At 41.8% G+C, this 21,940-nt stretch overlaps 1 protein-coding gene across 5 annotated transcripts in view; it reads left to right on the top strand.

Annotated features, from left to right (window-relative positions):
- Positions 1 to 6,638: 6,638 nt before the first annotated feature.
- The window catches only part of RUNX1T1 (RUNX1 partner transcriptional co-repressor 1), a 142,519-nt gene continuing 127,217 nt past the window's right edge, over positions 6,639 to 21,940 (top strand). For 2 of the 5 annotated variants that reach the window (XM_058698546.1, XM_058698537.1), the window contains exon 1: positions 6,639 to 7,173. Coding sequence is in view for 1 of the 5 variants with exons in the window: in XM_058698540.1 (XP_058554523.1) it covers positions 7,146 to 7,173 (28 nt within the window). In the remaining 4 variants the exon portion in view is untranslated. Of the gene's footprint in view, positions 7,174 to 14,950; positions 15,153 to 21,940 lie in introns of those variants that run through there. The other 3 variants (XM_058698540.1, XM_058698538.1, XM_058698542.1) reach the window with 3 other exon arrangements.

Here is a 21,940-nt window from a genome sequence, read left to right as displayed (position 1 = left end):
TATGAAAACTATATACATTTCTCTGTTTTTATTAGTCTTCAACTGTCATTAAACTTTGAAAGCATTAGATATTTCAGTTAAACCAGTGCACTATGGCATGATTGTCATAACATGTCAATAGGATGAAGTTAACTACTTTTATAAGTGGGTGAGCTGAGACGACTGGGGCTGAGTGAAGACCCTTTGTTTACTCAAAGGAAAAGGAGGATTGAAACGGCTCACGGCTGTGCACAAGGAAATTGTAATAAGTTGCACACCTTGAATTCATTAGTTTATAGTACCTTTTCTGAGTTAGACATTGCACTAGGCAGATATAATCCCAGGCAAGGGATGGCTATCCCTGACCCCTTAGGGAGGAGTCACAAGTGACCTAACCATATTACCCACTAACGGCTCAACTTTTGAAGAGCTTCCAGGTTTGTTTATACAGTTTTGTGACTACTTAGTTTATGACTATCTGATGAGGGGCCTCTGTTGTTTGCAGGTACCTGAAGAACAGGGGTGGATGTGAGGAACCTATTCACACATGAGGATGCTTTTCTCCTATCATGCAGTCAGAGTCCTGGATGATGCTCTGTATATTTTGTGAGCACATGAATGCTGTGGGCTTTTGTGCCAACTTTAAAAGTGAGGCTCTGTGTGTATAAGGAGGATGGTGAGGTATGATGTTCTCAGTGCATCTAGTAATCTCTGCAGCCTTGCTCCTGACTGTGTGGGCCAGCATCATTGGCGTTATCCAGCAGCTTGTTAGAGATGCAGAATCTGAGGCCTCACCCTGGACCCACTGACCCAGATTCTGCAATTTAATACAATTCCCCAGATGCTTAGGACATTAAAATTTGACATGCATTGGTCTAAAAAATATATATCTTTGCCCTTTCCTGTTTGAAAGAATATATAGTTTCCATGAGATGTATAAGACTGTAAATAATTGTATATACGTACAGTCTTTTGTTATAGAAATATTAAATGAGGAATATTTATTCAAAAATAAAGAAGTGACTTTTTTCCTCTGAAAACATATTAAATCAAAACAAACAAAAAGTTTGTATCTTGTAAATATTTTCCCCCTTCAAGAAAGTTGGACCAAATGGCAAGGCATATAGGGCAAACAGGGTTGTTGACATCACTAATCCTGTGGTTTTACAGGTACCTAATGTAAAGGGTACATGAATCAAATAATTTCCTCAAGGCACGGATAAAATCTCGGGGGAACTTAGGCAGGGGAATCTCATTGGTCCCAGACCATGGAGACTGCCTTTCGAGCATCTTCTACTGAGACACTGGGGGTCTCTCAGTTGGTGGCCAGCCCTGTTGAGAAAAAAGTACGAACATTTCAAAACAACTTCATGCCAAACATGATTAACAGCAGTTTATATTTGCTACAGATTTGTTGGCCAAAAATTTCTTCTCTTCTCACTGCTGTGCTGAGAGCCAGCTGGCTGCTGTTTTTCTCCCTAGAGGTGAATGTACTACAGTGATGTAGTGATTCCCGCATGAAAACAGTCTTAGGAGGTGATATGGGATTCATCAGACCCATATGACTGGAGTGTTCTATGGCGTAGGTTGATGTTTTTAAAGGATTAGGAAAAATAAGATGATTAAAATACTGTAACATATGCATCTTTTAAAGGGTAGATTTAATGTGGACATAGATACAGTGATCCTGAAAAACTAGGGCATAAATATGCATATAAAAATGACTCTTTACTAAATATAAATACCATTTAAACAGTCTGGATTATATAAATTATCAATGATACAATAATTAAGTGAAAGAATGAGAACATGCCCCAGACAAAGGAACCAGCTTGTGAATTTTTACTGCATATTAATGCATATACTGAAGAATACATAGTAGTTCAACTCCTATAAGAGGTTAGAAGGAAAGAACCACTGATCTCTAGGATTCCTCTAGCTTCAGGTTCCTTTCCATAGTATTTTTGAGTATGTTCTAGCTTATTGTAGAAAGGAAACTGAAATTTCAGAAATATTTGTGGTTTATTGTAGAATCGACATGAATTTTGTAAACAGTTAAAAACACACAAGCATATATATGTTTCACATCAAATTTCCCATTATTTCAAGCAGTATCAAAATACACATAAAAAAACAACACGGAAGACCTTTTTCTTTGGTTGCCCACATTTTCTTCATGTAAAATATTGGTAATGTTAAAATCTTAGGTTACTAATAACAATTCAGTGAAAAAGGACTCTCGTTGGTGGTGTTTTGACTCACGTAGATAAGACATCTAAGTAATGAAACTTAAATCTTATCAATTCATTCAACAAATATTTCTTGAGCACCTAGTTTGTGCCACACACTGTTCAGTGAACAAAACGAAGACTCCTGTGCAGTTAGATCACAGTAATATACACCTAATTGAGAATCATACAGAGTAACCACCAATTAAAAAAAAAATACAGCAAAAGAGGAAAAATAAGTTCTCTGGGCACATTCCATGAAAAAATGGAGAATATAGAATTTCAGCAGGGGAGAAGTGATATACGATTTTATTCTGGCTTATGATATTTAAAAAACCAACCTTCAAAAATGGGGGTGGAAAATATTTAATTCAAATTAGAAACACGTGAATAAGATTTTTATGGGGCATCATTATTTTTCATGGATTAGTTATGAAACGTCACGTGAGATAATTACTAGATTATAGATAGTTATGCATGGAAAAATGCTTATGTATGTATGGCATGTGTGTTTTCATATGCAGTAAATGCGTTCCTGCCCTTTAGTGTGTCAAAATCTGATAAATACAAATATTTAAATATTTAAAGAGTACAACTCACTAAAGAAGCACTGATATGAATTATTTTGTGAAAATTTCCAAAGTTAAATAAATTTCACTTTGCAAATTAAATAAATAACTGAAATTCTGCAACTTTGGCTTTTTGGGTGCAGACTGGTCTTAAAGCACTACAGAAACACACACATGACGATCTGAATACGTAGCCATTATAAATAAAAATCAAACTCATCGTCTGTAGGCTTGCAACTAAGTCAGACCAAATAATCAGTTTATTTGAAGGGATGATGAGAGCCATTTTTGGTTTAACTTAGACATTTTCCATAAAAAAGTCTGCTTGTCATCTTAGGTTAAAAGCATCCCAAGCACAAATATATTTATAATGTACACTGAGTGCATAGTAAGGATATGTGACTTAATTCCTATACTATAGAATAAAATAAAAGGATCCCTGAAGTTTATTCTTTTATTTGTTGTCTGTGTCCTAAAATGAGACCTTAAACAATTTAAATACCAAAATTGAAAAGATTTGGAATAAAACTTGTCCATGCAAAGCTCAAGGAAGTAAACTACATAGAATTACATAGGAAAAAGGAGAGATATGGCAAAGAGTGGGTAGGCTCTAAATTTATGGAAATGTAATTATTGCTTGCCATTCTTGATGCTTATCATACTCTATTTTTTTCACAAATAGAAGAATAAATAATTTTTTGTTAGAAATAAGCAACATGGCAATTAAGGATTTTCATCAACCTACGCAAACAGGAGGACTTTTTCAAGGTACAGAAAATCACAGCTTGGAAGTCATTTAAACTTTAAGATCTATAAGAAAAAAATTTAAAAGAGCTAATTAAGTACTTGTTAACATTTTGCATAGGATTTTTTTGTGTGTGTGTGTGAGAGTTGAATCACACATCTCTAAAGAAGGTAATAAGCACTCATCTGAATTGTGTATTGAAAGCCCTCAGCTTTTTTTTTTTTTTTTTTTAGGATTGGCCTAAGGGAAAACAAAAAGCATCCTTTAGGTAACATTCCTGAAAAAAAAAAAATCTGTAAATTGAAAGAACTTGGTACCTTTACAATAATGAAAGTTTAATGATGTGAGAAAAAAATGTTCCAAAGTGTGAGAAAAAGAAAATTGCTAGAAAGGACTTTTTTACAGTTGAACACATTATTGTGCATTTTGTTTTTCAATTTAATGGTTTCATTAGGGTTAGTAGGTGTCTGTTTTTCTAAATAATCTTTTTTTGTAAAATTATTTTTATGAGTTTGGGGGGCAGCAAATTAAACACTCTTGAAGGTACAGAAACTTGATCTCTTTTGTGAGTGGCAGATAGGAAGACTTAATACTGATCCCTGTCTCCTCAAATTGGTTTCAAAAAAATGTATCAGTTAATAGTTTCTTGTATTGTGAATATTATATCATGTGTATCGCCTACTCCAAGGCTAGAGTAAGCAAATCTTTAGTGGACCTGTACTGTTTCCAGGTAATTCACACCCTCCCGCCACAGATATCAATGAACTCCTTCCTTTTCATTTAATATGTTTTATTTTCCTGGATTTTGCAATTTAAGAATCACCACATGCTCGAGCTGGTCCCCATAGTTACTTTTTTGCTCCAAATAAAGGAATTAGGAGATAATACAAGGATAAACCTTCTAGAAAAATATGTTATACGTTTTGTAGAACACAGGCTTGTAAAGGGTGTGGGAAGTGGGATTAAGGAATATACTGTGTCATTCTGTATCAGCTCAAGGATGTGTGTTCTTCAGCTGCTGTTATCAGAATTAAAAACAACAACAACAACAAACCCTCAGATTTAGTGAAATATCCTACTGATGTAAAGCCAAATACATCAATGAGTAGAAAACATTGGTATTTCTTTAAAAAAGGAAATATAACTAGATCAATGATTACTGTTTTTCCAGGGGTATGACTGGCATAAAGGAAGATCCTATAAGACTTGTAGAATCCTATAAAACATGATTTAAATATACGCCCCGGTGTTGTGCATCTAGCCTGGAAATGTAAAACTCTGCTTTGATTTCCTATGAGTTACTGTCCATTGATTTTGAAGTTTAATATTTCTATTATAATTTCACACCTACACTGGCACAATTTACAGGGAGAAGAAAAGCATGGCATGATATGTATATTTTATTTCTCCCCTATCTTTCACATCCTAAAACTTGTTGATTTACTTTAATTCTAAATTTTAAAATATGATTCTAGAAGTAACACTATTTCACAAGAACCATTCCTGATTCAGATGTTTTATTAATAAGGATAAATGTACTGTTCCAGAATCCAAATCATTCATTTTCAACTTGGGCAGAAGAAAGAACACAAGTAATAGGATAATAAAATATCAAAATATTTTTGCTTCTCTACAGAAAATATAAGTAAGCTTTGACATAATTTCCTACACAAAGGTGTTACAGTAGTGTATGTAAATTTTATATCTTAAGATTATTAATGGGGTTCAGATTTGCAAGAGGTGAAAAAAAAGCTGTAATGCAGAAGTTCATATAGAATGTCCAACTTGATAAAATTTGAGATTCAAATTAACAGCATCATAATATCAAATACCAAGACTTAACATTACAATTCATTAATCCATTATAATTCATTAGTCAAATGTCCCAAGGAGAGGGCAGAATGAACAATGAGTGTTTTCTGGAAATGAATTGCTAAAAATTAGTAGAGTCTAAAAAGACTTCAGAATTGGAAGCTCCAGCTGGGTTTAAAAGGATGGGGGAAGGGATATTACTCACTATTACACATTTGGAGCACCACTTTAAAAAATAACATCCAGGAATGTCTCATCAGTTCCCTCTGCATCAGGCCACTCGGACTCTATCTTAAGCATTTTTTTTTTTCCTTTGTAAAGATGAGATTTAGAAACATGCACATTGGACAATCTGCATTGATGTAGGCCAGTTGGGAAAAGAACATGGTTTAGGGTAGGATTTCAAATTGTTGCACTAAATATAATAACATTTGCAGTAGTGGCACCGTTCCATAATAATTTTAAAAGATTTCATTTTACTTATTGCAAGCCATTATCTGATCATATTTGACCTACATATTAATATTTTCATTATCATTCAAGCCCTTTTTCGCTCTGTACAAACAAATTGTCAGCCCTGTTCACTGAGAGATTATTTATTTACTCTGGAAATATCTGAAATTCTTTCACCCTATCTTTTCCTCTGGGACTCTCTCCCCTCCCCCCAAAGTATTGATATTAATGTCTGGGGGAGGGGGACACATCCAACCAAAACGTGAGATAGAAAGAGGCCCCTCTAAACGGTATACTATGGGAGAAGTAGAAAAACAAAGAGAAAAAAAAAAAAAGAAAATGATAATTGTTTTCTCTAAGGCTATTATCTAATGCGAAGGCAAATAGTCAGTCTGGAAATCAGCTAACAGAAGGGGATTAGAGAGGAGATCTGAGAGTGGCTTGATTTCTAGCAGAGCTGTCTCTCCAGCCAGTGATGAGACGCAGGCAGGGCAGCCAGGAGCGCTCCAGATGGCCGGGGAAAGTGGTCGTCTTGGGTTACTGCAGGGCACTCGGGCCGCCGGAGAGCAGGCGGCCCGGGAAGGCATCATTAGGGAACCAGCCTCACGTCCAGCCTGCACAGGAGAGGGCGAGGCTGGGAGGGAGGCCGCTCGCCCGCCCGCCCTAGCGAGCCGGGCCTGCCCATTGTTAACATATACTTGACCTCCGTGACCCCTGCACGACACAGATGTCTCCCACCTCCACTTCCCCCCCCACCCCGCCGCGGGCCCTCCCCCCTGCACCTGGTAGCGGCCGCGCCGCCGCCTCCCTCCCGAGCGGCCGCGGCGCCCGGGGCGCGGGCGCGCGCCGGGGCCGGCCTGGTGCGGGCGCTCTCTGCGCACAGCGCGCGGCGCTCCTGCTCCCCGGCGGACGCCCGGCCGCCCTGCAGATAAATGCGTCGCCTTCCTCGAGAGTGAGCGAGGGCGGGCGAGGCAGACGCAGACGCCGCCTGTGACAGTGGCAATTCCCTGCGCCCCACATCACATTTGTCTGCCACAGCAGCAACAACAGAAAAGCGGAGGGAGGGAGGGAGGCGGGAGGAGGGGAGCGGAGCTCCGCAAGTCTTGGGTTCTGCGTGGAGGCTGCGTTTGGCTGGCGTCCCCGACCCCGGGCTTTTTGCACCGCAGCTCACAGTGCGCAGCGCCGGACGGCCGCAGGCGCTCCGCCGGCGACTCCGCGGCCTCGAGGCGAGCGCGCGTGGGCGAGTGGCCGCGGACACTCTGGCCTCGCTGGGGAAGGAGCGCCGCGCCCTCGCCCCCTCGCCCCGCGGGCCGGCCGAGACGACGGGAAGTTTTATTTGCAGCTCGGAGCCCGTGGCGGATGGTGGGACTCTCCAGCCCAGTGCAGTGTAAGTGCCCGCGGGAGGGCTGGGCCGGCGGGCGGGCGGCGGGGACGGGCCCCCGGCTATTACGGTTAATTATTATTCTGATGACCGTCATCTTCATTTGGATTATTCGGCCGAGAGGCTGCAGGCTGTGCTTGTCGCTCAACTAGGGTAGGACTACACACGGGGCCGAGGGGAACATCGTGGGTGATTCCAGTAGGAGATGACACTGAACTTCACGGGTCAGCTAAGGATGCAATTTTCGCTCTTTGATTCCCCGCGCAGTCTTTTTTACAAATATTTTTTTCTTTCCCCTCTATCATAGCGGCATGTAAGCAGGAAGGTGTTGCGTAGCTCCCACCCCCCACCCCCGGACAGAACAACTGGTCAAGGTGCCCACGGTGCGTTTGGCAGGTGGCCCTGAACCAGCGTCGTGGGGGGTTTTAACTAGAAGGGAGAGGCATGTTTCGATGGTGGAAAACTTAGGTGTAAGAGCAGGAGAGGCAGAGTGTTAACTTTGAGACCCGGCTGCGACTGTGGTCCGGGTGTTTTTAGCGGCATCGCGCCCGCCTGAGAACTTTCCCTGTTACTACTGGGCGTTTGGGGTGCTCGAGCCGGAAGCCCCCGGGTAGGGGGCGGGCGGAGTCTCCCGACCGGGCATCTCTCACCCCGGACGGGTCCGGGACTCCATCGCCGGCGATCGCTGGGCAGCGTCGCACCTGCCTTGACCTCCTCTCGGGGCCCTCGCCACTCGCCCTTTGGGGGGGCTCCCCTCGCATCCCCGGCTCGGCCTCGCGGCTCCCGAGCGGGACGCGGAGCATTGTGCCGGGCGGCTGCTGCCCAGCGGAGCGCAGACGGGGAGCTGCGTCCGCGAATTCCTTTCGTTTTCCAGAAGCCGGTCTGGTGAGGCGCCCGGGCCCCGCTGCCAACCGCTCTCCGCGAACCTTAAAGGACTGGGTTGGTTGGCGCGCCCAGACCCCTCTCCCGGGGCGGACTTTGCGCTGGCCAGGACGCCTTAAGCAGAGACGGTTGTGTCGGCCCAAAGCGCTTAAGTCCATTTTTTGAACCCCCCGCCCCCCCCTTTTTTTTCCTTTCCTTTCTTTTCTTCTTCCTTTTTTTTTTTTTTTTCTTTCTTTTTTTTTCTTGGTAAGGGCGGTCAACCCTTGGAAAAGTTTGAGTACTGGGATGCCGGGAAGTAGGATGTGAACCAAGACTGTTACTAAAAATAGTATCCACCCCCTCCGCCCCAGGCCTTTCAGCTTGCAGGGTTTGCCTGGGGAGCCTCGCAGCCCTCGATCTCCTTATTCCTTGCTGAGCATAGGGGAGAAGTCTTTAGAACGTAGCCTGTTTTTTTTTTTTAAAGATTGGGCACCTCAAATCCCAGCTTGCCCCAGCCTGGCTGCTACTCCCTGAGGGAACCTGCAGAATGTCGCTTTAAGGAATAGCTACTATTTCCTTGTGGAGAGGGTCCTGCACGACCAGTCACTGAGGCCAGGGCGAGGGAGTGAGGACCAGGAGAGCTGGAGAGGCCACTTCAGACCAACTTCATGTGCTTAATGTAACTCTGAGCCCCCTTGAATTTTTAACTTCGCTTCCCTTAATTAATCTGCCCAGGGCCTGTGTATAAATGGCTGTCCACAGCTGCTGCAAATTGATTTATCCCCTGATAAAGGTCGGGTTGCTGACCAAAGCATTTTCTTTCTACCTTCTGTGTGAACTGAAATCTGTTTTACAGGTTTTTGTGTTTTGTTTTTTTCCCCCCTCTCCTAGTCTCCTTTTAAACATCTGTATGCTTTTTAAGTGCACTCAGTGGCTTTTATTATCTTCCCCCTCCCTTTGCATAAAACAGGAGTGGAACTGGTTCTGTGCCCAGTGAGCCCACACTCACTAGAATACAAATTGACCAGCTTCTCTGTGATAAACGGTTTGTTAGTGTTGGGGGCCTCCTTTTAGTTTAGCTGTGTTTTGCCTTGACCATGTGAGTATTCTGCTGTGCCCAGTTTCTCCTGTCATACAGTTCCTTAGAAAAGGTCAACAAACACCATTGTTTCTTAAACCATCATAGCCCCAACCTGGGTGTTTATGTCAGCTGTGATGTGGACAAACAGAAGCAAATTCATACTTCTGTAGATTTTCCCCCTGATTTCTCCTAAAAGTCTAATTTGGTATTAACATTACGGGGGCTTTCAACTAGCATAGATAGGGCTGTCTGGTTTCCTTTCCTTTTTTTTAGTGGTTGTTATTTTTTAAGGGAGGTCTGATCATCTCACCCAGGATTCATCAGGGAATCTTAGTTTGACCCAGGCTTTTCTTACAGCCAGGATGGATGCTGAGGAACTTGAAGACTATCATTGATTTACTTGTACTGCATTTAACATTTGGTATTTCTTTGGTTTATTCTTTCGAAAGAGAAAATTCCAACCCAGTAACCCAGGAATCAGGCTCATTCTGGGTGCATGTTAAAAACCGACTTTACCTAAGATTTATGCTAAGAGAAGAACTTTATATTAAAAGCCTTTGTTTAAGCATTAATAATTTTGTTGTAAACCATTTAGACAGCACTTTATGTGGAAAGCTAAATATTGAGTGGGAGCATTTGAGTGTGTATTTCTCCACACCTAGTCCAGTTCATACCTAATAAAAGCAATGGGGAAAATGGTCTATTTTTTCCTTAATGTTTGGACAACTCAAAGCAGCCCAGAAGTCTTTGAAATGATATTTTCCTTTGTCAGCGTGGTCTCTGTGACCCACTAACACTTGCTATTAATTTGATTTTTCAAAAACGATTCTTAAAGGACCTTCCTAACAAGACGCATTATACTTGCAATACAATGCAAACTGCACTATTCATTTGGAAGTTGCTGGAGAGAGTAGGGCAGTGTGTGGTTGCAGCCACAGCACTGCAGCTTTTTAATATTTTCACAATTTGTCCTTCCTGAAGAAAAGTGAAATCTTGCTCTTAATGCCAGCATTAGATGATGAGCTCTCCCATCGAGGGTGTTAGTCTTCATGTTTGCAGAGAAAAGAGCCCTTCAAAATTGCAAAGAAATACACAAACGTAAGATGCCATTATCATTTATTTTATTGGAAAATAGAAGCTTAGCCAAAAAAAAGACTCACTTTTTTTTTTTTTTAAACATTGAAAAGGGATCACGAGAAAGAAATGCTTCCAATAGGAATGCTGGCCAGTGGTTGTCAGTTTAGGACATTCTTCACTGTCAAATCCTGTTTCTCACTTCTTTGATATGAACATCAGCTGACAGGCACTGAATACGGAGCCTTCTTCATTGAGGTTTTATGCAGGCAACATAGCTCTTCATAGCAAAGCAGTCTGAAAAATTGGCACCTGCAGGATTTGCATGTGAAAAAAACCCCGAGTCAGTTGCATTTTACTGGAGTCTATTACTGTAAGTTATGTAAGTTCAGTGAGAAAAGCTATTTATTGCTGTTTGGGTGTTTAAAAGTTCTTTTGTTTTATGGACACCTTATTCCTCATATAGTGATCCACAGGCTTTATTGATAGCAGAAGCAGGGAGACGTGATCTCTGGCTTCATACAAGTGATTTATTATGGAACGGAGTAATTTTTAACCATGTGCTTACAGAGTGCACTTATAGTGATAGTTAATTTTTTACACGTGGCTTAAAAATGATGAACTTAATACAACTTTCAGAGTCATCGATCAGAAGTTAAATACATAAAATTAAGTGAACATAAATATCCTTTGAAAGCAATCCAGGATTTTAAGTTATGTTCTCTACTAGCAAGTTAAAATCTGTAAGAAAAAAATTAAACCTGTCATACGTCTAAACTTGAGGAAAAATGTGTCCCCCCCCACCCTGCACTTGTTAAATTGTCACTTAAGTGCCTGTTAAAAATATCATATTTGACCCTATTTATGCAAAATAATGAACAACGTTAAATCCACTGAAACACCTTTGTGAACCTGGTATTATCCATCACTGGGAATATTTTATCCAGAATAAGTTATTGTTACCCAAAGAGACACCTTCCAACTTCGCTTTTTTACAGCCATTAATATAAGAGTTCCTAAATAATGTTTAAAGAACAGTGAACATTTTATTAAAGCAAACATTAGTTCAGTTTAATGGAGGTAATTGTAAGTGATAAGACAGAGCAGGTTATCTCTGTGTTGTTTAAACAGAAGGAGCTACTTTGCACCATTTCCAGTGGCCATCTGTAGAAGAGAAGGGTTTGCACCTGTCTGTCCACACTAATTATAGATTAGGGCCAAAGAAATGAAATTCGAGGAGGTTTTCAGCTAATGAAATCCATACTGATTTTATTGTAAATGCGTTTTATGTAAAGAGGGTGATGGTTGAGTTATGAGTGAATAAATCGGTATGTAGCTGCTAGGCACTTGGTTTTGAAGCACAATTCTGCTGCATTAACCTTTGATATTCAAAAAAAATAAATAAATAAAAAGGACAAACAACTTAGGCATGGATGCTAGCCTTTGTTTGCCATCCCCAGCTACAATTTAGTGAGTAGCAGTGAGGTTCAGTGTACAATTTAAAAATGTGCTGTAAAGCAGCTTAAATGTTAAGAATATTCTAATGTGTTGAAATGCAGATGAAGAAGGGAGGTTTTGTTTTAACTTAGGTGCGTAAGACATTAGAACATTAGAAAGCTTTTTTTCTTTTATCTGCATTTCTGTTTCACATCCATGAGAAATTAAAGCAAAACGAGTGAGGAATGCGTTCTGCAATGAAAGGTCACATGAATGTCTACCACATCTGTTTATAGTAATTATGAACATAATTAACATAAGAATTACAAATGAAATAATGACAAGCTGAGCAATGAGATATTATGCCATAATGGTCATATGTTGGAATTCTCACATTATAGCACACTAGAATTCACATACTCAAAGAAAGAAAGAAAATGCTAGATTTTTATCTGAATTAATGCTCCCAAACTTATCTGCCTGGGGCAGATGGACTTCTTGCTCTTATAGGAAGGTAACCTATTATTAAGAAAAGAACTAGTTGAAATTAAGATTTCTGGTCTCCAGCTTGGACTTTAAGACAGCTGTGATTATAGAAACCACTTTCTGTTGTACGCTGATTCTGTGATTATACTTCTTGATTATTATATGGCGTTCTTCTTCTTTTTTTTTTTTTTTTAATTGAACGCTTTGCAGCAAAGTATTTGCTTTGGAAGAGAGTCATGGATTCTTCCCATTTGAGAATTGGTTGATCTTTTCTAGAACTGTGAGCCAAAAGTCAATGAACAAACAAGGTGGTACTAGGAATGCTGTGCATTTACAGAATAAGAACATTGGCAGATTAGGTTTTGCACAGTTTTCTTCCTGCCTTTAGTGTTTGGATGCTTAAAAAAAAAAAAAAAAAGTGAGCCTTTTCTGGGTTTGAAAGTAGGAGTGCATTGTTTTGTTTTTCTAAATAGCATTTTGTCCCCCAAAGAGCTTGTAAAAATGTAGTGGGCATTTGTAAGTTGTATTTGTTTTCTTCCTAGAGTTGTGTTGGTTTTACAGGTATTTGCATGTCGGCTGTGTCCAAATTGATCTAACTAAAATGTAATAAAGAGGAAGGTATGTGTGATTGCGTCTGGTTATTCTGAATGCAGTTTTCTGTAACAGCTAGAGAAAAGGTGAAAGGTGAGCTTTTATGAGAACTCAAATGATACTCCAGAAATCTGTTATTCAACTTAAAACATGTCAGAATGACCGATTTTCACCCATTTAAAGTTCACTTGATTTTGTAAGGTGCCCTGCCAAATGGCTTACTTCCTACACTTGCACCCCTCTCTAACTACTGAACCTGGCCACTTTTTGAAGATTTATGGAGAAATATTACCTTGTTCTCGTCTCAGTGATAACCACGAGGTTTTCCACATTATTGGATTACTGGAGGATTGTGGCAGACCCCTTTTTATCTGACATTCATTGCATGACAAGATTTTTCACACGTGCCCTTCCCCCCACCTATGTCCAGCTTATTTTCACTTTGCCTTACCTGTCAAATTTTTTCTTAATTCTTTTCTTGGGGTGGGCGCATGGGGTTGGGTGGGGGTGGGGGTGGGGGTGGGGGGGTGGGGCCCACCACACATGAAACTGGTTTTTGGCAGAGTGTTCTGCAGGGCAGTAGTGATGAAACAATGCCGCTTCTCAAATTTGTCTCTAAGAGACTGTCTTCCTTTTCTGTGTTTTTCTCTACTAAGTAGCCTTATGCTTCCCTCCCTGCTACTGTTTTGTCCCTTTCTATCCAGATCCGTATATAAGCTATGTTATTACCCGGAGTTTCACTGCGGCTGGGGTTACAGTGTATGTCATGCACAATTATGCAGTTTATTGGCTCCTTCATTCTGAACTTGCTCTCTTCATACTGCAGTGAGAGCTTCTTAACCAAGCTTCAGTGCCTTGAAATACAACACAACCAAATACGCCCCCTTCCCCCAATAAAATAACCTTCTTTGCTGCATTATCTGCACTCCATTAAGGATCTGATCAGATGTTCAGATTGTCTGATGGGTGCATTTAAAAGTGAAAAGGGGCTCCCATGGGACTACTCAGGTGTATCTCCCTCCTGACCCTGCTGGGGTGGAGGGTGAACTCTGGTCTGACGGAGGAACATTAGCTCTTGCTTGTTCTCTGATTGATTCTCGGGCTCTGGGTGGGTGAAGAGCTGTGAAGCAGCTCAGGCTGAGATTGATTGCCTCAATTTCAAATTCCCACCTCCAAAATAGACTCTCAGATGTATACATAGGGAACCCCCTCCCCCAACACAATTTCTGGAGGTGGAGCAGGTGTCTAAGTCACCTGTAGCTACCAATCACAAGTGGTCCTTCTTATCACAGGGATGCTGGCTGCACAAGTCTTCTGCTGGGACACTTTCAAGCCCAGGGAAAGACATTTCAGATCTGTGTCCATCTCCATTGGCATGGGTAGGGGAGGGCTGGAATTTAGGAGTGCTGGGGCCCGCAAAGAAAGGGACAAGAACTTCCACTTGAGGTTTGTCTGGAAGACTGCAGTAACTGCTGTGAGGGCTCAAATAGGTTTGTTTTGCAAATTGTGGCAATTCGAATGGAGGTGAGGTGGTGAATGTCTCATTGTTATGCTCTGCCGAAAAGGGGACTCTTGATCCCTTCTGACCTTGACAGAACCTCCAGAACGGTCACAGTCTGGCCCTGGAACCTGGGCGATGCAGTTTGCTAGTCTGCATTCCTTTTTCTGGGAGGAGGGGGCAGTTTTGGGGATTGTAGGCACCCCCCAGCGCTGGCTGTCACCCTCAGCCAGCGTTGGGGTACCTTGTGCCCACTGGCCACCCCCCCCCCCCCGATCCTGGGGCATGAGCCCCCACCCCCTCCATCCCTTTTGGTTTCTTCCCTCCAGCCTGTGTCTCTCCCCTCTCCCTCGCTCCCTCTCTCTCCCACTTTTCCTCCCTCTCCCGCTCCGTCTCACACGCACCCTCTGTTTATTTTCCTGCTTCCATCTGGGCCCTGCTGATATTGTAATCACCCTGATGCACGTTGGCTTCTCTCCTCTCCCTCCTGCGCTCACACACTCACTCACACACAATGTGCCATCCTGACAAGCCTTTTACTTCTGATAAGCTCCGATGTGTGTTTAATGAATACAAAGCCGCGGTCTGGGTGCCGCCTCGGCTGCGGCCGCCTCTCCTGCGCTCCTTTGCCAGAAGGTAATCTCCGTGAACGGGGAGGGGAGGCGAGCGGGGAGGAAGGAGGGGTGGGAAGGGGGGGGTGGGGGGAGCGGGGAAGCTGCTTTTCTCTTTCCCTCTCTCCCTTTCCAAATGATTCAGAAGTCGATAAGACCAGGAGAAGTGAAGATGTAACATGTTATCTGTCGCTCCTCTTAGCTGGCGGAGAGAATTTACATTTAAAGATTAGCAGAGGGAGAAAGAGAAATCTGCCTTTTGTTGTGTGGGGTTGAGGAGGAGGCATCAGTCCTGGCCTGGACGCTATCTCCCATCACCTCTGCTATCCAGACAGGACTCACCGAGGTGAGATTACCGGAGGGCCTTATCTTTAATTGGGTTTAGTTTTGCCAGTCTGAATAGGTTTAAAGAGACTCGATAAAGGGGGAACAATAGATTATTTATTGACTGAATGCTGAAGCCTTTAGATGAAGAGGGGAGAGAAAAAAGCTGCTTAACAACTTGATTAGTTTATTTTAATTTTTATTTTAAGGTGAGCCTGTCTCTCTTGTGGTGCAGGGAAGGGCCGTGGAACTTAGGCGAAACTGAATGACTTAAATGTCTTATTCTCTCTTCATCCCCCACCCCTCCCCGCTGTCACTACCATCTCCCATATTTTAACTGGAGTTTCATGTACCCCCTCGGTTTAGGATTGATAAACTGAGCAAAAAGGGTAGTGGCTTTTGGAATTGATCCTTCGTGTTTGGTTTTGTGTGACTTGTTTCGAATGGGTGTTGGATTGATGTTAACGGTGGTGGCCACTTGAATGAGTGAGCAAAGGGAATGAAGGCTACTTTTAATATGCAATTGGTTGATTTTATGGTGTGGTTTCAACATGGTTTGGGGGAAAAAAACATCGTTCTGACTCTGTTAGGTAGATTTGTATTTTGGATTTGAAACACGGAGTTTTTTCCTTGGAGTGGGTTTAAAAAAAGAAGAGTGAAAACATGTTTTATTGACTCAAGAGTGTCTTTCAAAAAATTACGGTATCAACTTTGTAATGTTCTTAAAATGGATAAAAGTGAAGAAATTATCGTTTGCCTCCTACACATCATCAACATAGGTGTTTTCATAGGTAAATATGATCCAGTAACTAAAAGCCTAATTAAAATTTGTTTAAAGCCAGGGGGGGCATGTTTCCTTGTTGAAGGCGGCAGATCGATTGGGTAAGACAATAGAGACCCATTATTTCACTTCCATTGACTGAGCATATTGACATTTCAGGTTTGCTGTTGCCTCAGTGAGCATGATGAAACACTGAAATTCACAGACCAACTGGCCAGAGTGGCACATACATTACCGTATGTCATTTCTGCCTTCAGGTTACCTTATCACCCAGGCAGAATGGGAATGGACAACCCGGAATCCTTCAGAAGGGGTAGAGCTCTTTTGGCTAAGAAACCGACAGGTAGCATGTCTCACGAGCACCTTTAATTTTACCCAGAATAGGGTGTCACAGAGAAACATGGGGAGCACTTTTGTTTAAAAAGCTGAGCTGCAGCCCAGCTATTAATCTTGCACATAGTGCATATAAGGATACCCATTTTCAAGATTGATCTTTACCTGGTCTCAGATAACTCCAGGGAGTAGTTGGTCACATCACGTAGGTGTTTACCAGCTTGTGCTTGGGTATTAGCTGTGCTGCCCCAGTCCGGGGCACTCAGACATTAGAGCACCTGCTAAATCTGTGTCTATAAAAGAATATGTAAGACCCCTTCCAAAATAGGGCCTGACTTCGACTTTTTTGTTTCCTCTTTTCTTTTGGTGGGTACAAAAGCGAAAATGGGATATATATGTATTTTATGCCCATATACATGGTGTAGACCGTAATCAATAAAAACAAATAATGTGTATATTCCAAGCAGAGGCAGAGAAAATAGTAAGTATTTTCATTATCTTCTTAGTATAATCTATCCTTTTATACACTTCACAGAGTCTTTGCATAACACAACTAAGTATTAGGCAAAACTGAGTCAAAGAAATTTGAGTCATACAGAAGTGAATATGGGGAAAAAAGCAGAAGGGACTTAACGTATTTTTTTAAAAGTTCAATGAAAATATAAAACTATCGTGAATATGCTTTATACACAGCAATTGTTGCCATCAAGTAGGTGACTGATGCCCTTTGCAGTGTTTAGAACAAAACTAGTCCTTTATACCATTTTCATGAAAATGTTAGGTTTCTATTTGATCAGCAGGTGCTGTTGAGATGAAAGCCATGTGTAAATTTTCAGAAGGCCAAAAGTGTCAATTCAGAAAAGGAAAGTGATAAGAGAAAATGCAATCAGTTTTCCTGTTTTCAATTTGTGCAGGATTTGAAGAGCTGTTTTGTTAAACCGCTGCATCTGCTCCAATATGAATATTGAGCCACTTCCACTAAAAATAACAGCCTATAATTTGGAAGCTACTGCAGCCTTTTGTTAGTGTGAGTGGGTTATTTAAAAACAAAAAAAACAAAAAAAAAATTAAAAAGACAATTTTCTATTCTGACAATCTCTTGCCTCATGTGCATTTTCATTTGTTGGCACTTTTAGCCTCAGCAGATAAATGGTATTATGCAATTAGGACCTTATCTTGTTTGACTGTGAAAGAGGTTTCCATAGGTGAAAATCCTGGTAATATAAAAAGGGTTCACACAAAACAAAATTTGTTTTTAAATAATCTGCTTAAATATAGTTATTTAAGTTGAGATATCTGTTCCTTGCATTCTCCAGTACTACAATTTTTAACTTGCTGCTGACTGTTATAACAAAGTTAACACTATTCCGTTGCATACTGAGCATTCTGTGATTTATTTCACCTTTAATATACCTGCAAATGTAAGTTTAAACTAATCAGGGATATTTTACCTAACAGGGCTTTCAGAATCATTTTTTTCATGCTTAAATAAAATGATTAAATTATGCTTGAGTGCCTGCATACAAAAGGTTTAGCTTCTATAGTACTGCTAATCAAATAAGTTTTATGGACAGGGAAAGCACCACATTAGAGAAAAATTGGATGCATTCTACCAGTGACATTTCTAGGAGAGACAAGTTCTTTTTAAATCATCTAATATTAATTAAGAAAACTCTCACACATCTTAAATAATCATAATAAAAATAATAGTTCATCCCTTTAATAAGAAAACAAATGGCACTGCTCTCCATGTAAAACTGGGCATAGAGAATTAAGGTAGGAGGGAGACTGATGACATTTGGATCGGGTTCAGTATTGACTCTGTCCACAACAGCTCTTGGCTTGACTTGAGGCTAGAGAAATTGGTCCAGGTGGAGACGTGATCACTCCATAGGCTCAGTTAGAGCTATGGCTTGACACTTGAATGGCCAGACACACTCTTCACAGTTAAGCTCAGAGTATCTCCAGAATGGATTAAGGGGAAGACGGACATGGGGACACAGTAGTAGGATGGATATTAACAAAGGCGGCATTTCTTCTGCAATGCCTGCTCAAAAGAAGAGGTAGGAGAGGTGTTGAGTGTGTGTACCTGTGATCACATGTATGTAACCAGCCAAAGAATAATGCTTTTAAGAAATGTCATTTCCAGTTGGATGCCAAAGTGTGGCAAATCTTTCAGAGACCTGGGCAGCCATGGGAGTGTATTCCCTGGTACAGCACCAAGTTCTTTGCCCCTCTCAAGAAATGGTATTGAATCACATATCAGTATAAGAAAGAAACGTGTCTGCGTTAAGGATGTGATCTTGTCACAAGTTGTTTTGTGCTGAAGCCACCTTCGGCGTTGAAGCCTCTGTACCTTGTAAGGCGTCAACAGGGGGAAGCTTCTTGTGACTCTTCAGAATGGTCATGCTTTATAAAGTGGCTCTTACATCGGAGCCACTGATAAAGCAATGCGCCACGGTTGAGGTTGAAGGCATGAGACCCTCCTGTTTGCCAGAGTTGAAAACGGTCAGTGCTGCTGAGAACCACTAGCAATTTCACTGACTGTGAGGGATCTACTTACAAACAAAACAAAACAAAAACTGCTTTGATAGCTCTAATTGAGATTACCTTATAATACAATTCCTGAGGGAATAGAGCAGGCATTTGTTTTGGAGATTTCACATTGGTCAAGCTCTCTAAAGCAAATCACCAGTTGAGTGAATAGGGCCTTTCGAATATAGATCTTGTCGGATGAGGACACAGATGTAGAAATTTCCCATTTGTCCCACAGTCGCAGCAGCTCTAAGTACCTTAGGGAATGTGATTGACTAGATTCATTAATTTTTCAACAGCTGGGTCCTAGACCACTTCTGAGTGTGCACTGACCAACCACCTAGTTGTTGGTCTTGGGAGAGAGAAGAACTGACAAATATTAGAGATCTGCTGTGAGCCTGGGGTTAACCTTCCTATACATTGTCATTGCTGACTTTAAGTCAATTATAAACCAGCCTATCACTTCATTTCGAACACTTTGGAAATGTCTTGGTGGCTCTTCTGGCTAGACCTTTTGCCTTAATATGGAAACCCGAGATTTTCTTGTGTCTCCCAACTTTATCACCTGCTTTGTTCCCAAGTTTGAATAATTAGAGGCTTATTTTCTGAATACATGGCTTAATATGCTTCTCAGCAGCCACGATCTGTGCACCCATTGTTTTCTTATGCCCTCACCCCAGCCTAGGAATCAGAGTTGGCTACTAGCTGATAGACATCCTTGGATATGCCCAAGTGTTTGCCAGTCTGTATCCCTCAGTACCTCCTAATCCAGGCTTTTCCCTTACTAAATTGTGTTCCCTCGTCCTGCACCACACCAAAGCCAAGAGGAATCAGGTTGTTATTCCCTTTATTGATCTCTGGAGCTCTCTTCTGCCCAATGTCCCTCATCCCCGAGGCTTGGCCCATCACACTTGGCCACACTTGGTCATACTGTATTTTGATCTCTACGTCTTCTACTTGGCTGGGTCCAACTTCCCGGTCATTTCTTAAGAGGAGAGGGATTCTGCACTATTTGGAGTGTGCAGCTATAGTTGTGTGCTGTAAAACGCTCTGTATTATAAAAAGAAAGATATGGTGTGTACATTCCCCTGACGGATGGGTAAACTGGATTTCCCTTTCCAGCTCAGTCACTGTTTTGCTGTGTAGCCTGGGATGCATTCCAGCCTTCAGGTGAATTCTTCAGAAGTAAGATGAAGGGCAGATTCAGTGTTCCTTAGGCTTCTCAACTCTCTCATGTATGAGTTTGCATGTGATGCTGAGAGGAGGCTTTCAAGAATTTCCCATGGTTAGGTGAATGAAAAAATGTCTTAATTTTTCATTTGGAGCTGGGGGCGCATCTCCCCTCCATATGGCTGGGAAGTAGAATCAGTGTAGAACATCATTATCTCCTCGCTCTTCTCCATTGAAAAGAAGTGGCATTGAGCACAGGGAGACGTTTTTTCCACAGCCATCCTGGATCTCAGATGATTGTCTGAAATTTTAGTTGTTACTCTACCTTTTTAAGAGGTGAATGATGGAGGAATGAGTCTGCTTATGCGGTGAGAAGGAATCAAATATTTCAGGTTTTGCTCAAGGAGAACAGCCTTTATGCTTTTACCTCATGGCTGCTGGACAAGATGAACTTGGCTCTTGGGGGCAGGAGTGAGGGGCTAGGAGCTAAACCATGGTGGTGATTAGTGGTGCTTACTAGGCATGCGCCGTATCCCGCTGTCTCAAGGTGTGGACTTAAGTCACTTGGAAATTTAGAAAATGACCTCTATAAACCATTTTTGGAGAGAATTTGGTAAGTAACAGCTTCCTTAAATGAACAAGGGCACATTATCATTTGGTTAGGAGTCAGTTCTTAACTAAGACTGAAGTTACCCTATTTGTATTGTCTGAAGAAACAGTCTGCTATTGGTTTTAAATGCCCAGTTATTACCAATAACACTTTGATTTCATGCCGTAGTTTTTCAACAGTTTAGGCATTATTAGAAGTTTAAGCCTAATTTGTGAAATTGTCAATGAGGGAACTGGGCTGGATTTCTTTGGAATTTAGGAGCTCTGGCATTCCCGTACTTACGATTTGATGAAGGAGAGCACTTTGTCATCATCCAGGATGGCAGTAGAAACTTCTGCTGCTTACTAGGAATATCTGCAATTGGCAGGACTTGGAAGTTTGTTAGCAATGGAAGCCACGCGAATTACTTTCGCTTCACTGGTTGTAGAAGACTTTTGTGTTGGCATTCGGAGTTCAGTGGGAGGCCAAATTGAAGTGATTTTGCTTTTCTTCTTTTGGCCACCAAGGAGAATGCCTTAAAAGTACGAGCTCTTGGTTGGTACCTCACTTGACTGGATTGGTCATTGCATCAGAGAAATAATAGAGAAAATGTCATGAGATGTCATGGCAGTTTGTCTAAAGAAGCGCGAGAGCTAGGTGGCCGCTAATCATAGGAGAGGAAACAGTGCGAGCACAGCGATGGGCTAGAGGTGGTCAGTAGAGCACGGGGAGGGAAAACTAGCTGTCTGATGCTATTATGAAGAGTATTTGAGAAGCCTTTGCCACCAGACCTTGTGGGGAGCGCCCCTGTGCCACTCAGGTAGGGGATCGGAGAGATCTTAGGAAAGAAGGTAGGTCGTGGGACCTGCAAATGCTGGGGTACAGTTGTGGTGCCAGGGAACCAGCAGAGCAGCATTGCAGAGAGCATTGCAAATGCACATCCGGTTGGGCAGACCGAGTACCAGCACCTGGAAGGTCATCCCCCAGTGGATGCTGCACGTGTGGTGCAAGTTGCACCTCAAATGCAAAGTCTTAGAAAGTCGGTTGGTCCGTGTGGTTAAAACGAGATGTACTGTGCCCCGTTCCCTAACCTCAGGATCTAGGAAGATGTGAGCTGTAAGACAGGTCATGAAAGACTGCTAGTTTATTTCCTGAATCTATGCATATGTTATGTACACAGTGATGAGCAAACACAGCTGGGAAGAACAGCAGATGATATTGGGACTGGAAATGTGGTGTTTATCAGACTGACATAGTAATCCTTGTTTCCCGTGAAAGTGTTCTTTTTAAGTGACGGTTAGGATTCTGTAACTTTTACCATGTGTCAGACAAGTATTCTCGACTACCTTTTGCGTACCTGTCACACATTCTCATTCTCATCTCTAGCTGGGTTTATTTAGAA

This window comes from Neofelis nebulosa, chromosome 14, assembly GCF_028018385.1.
Source record: "Neofelis nebulosa isolate mNeoNeb1 chromosome 14, mNeoNeb1.pri, whole genome shotgun sequence".
NCBI lineage: Eukaryota > Metazoa > Chordata > Mammalia > Carnivora > Felidae > Neofelis > Neofelis nebulosa.
This window is presented reverse-complemented; position numbering and strand designations above follow the sequence as displayed.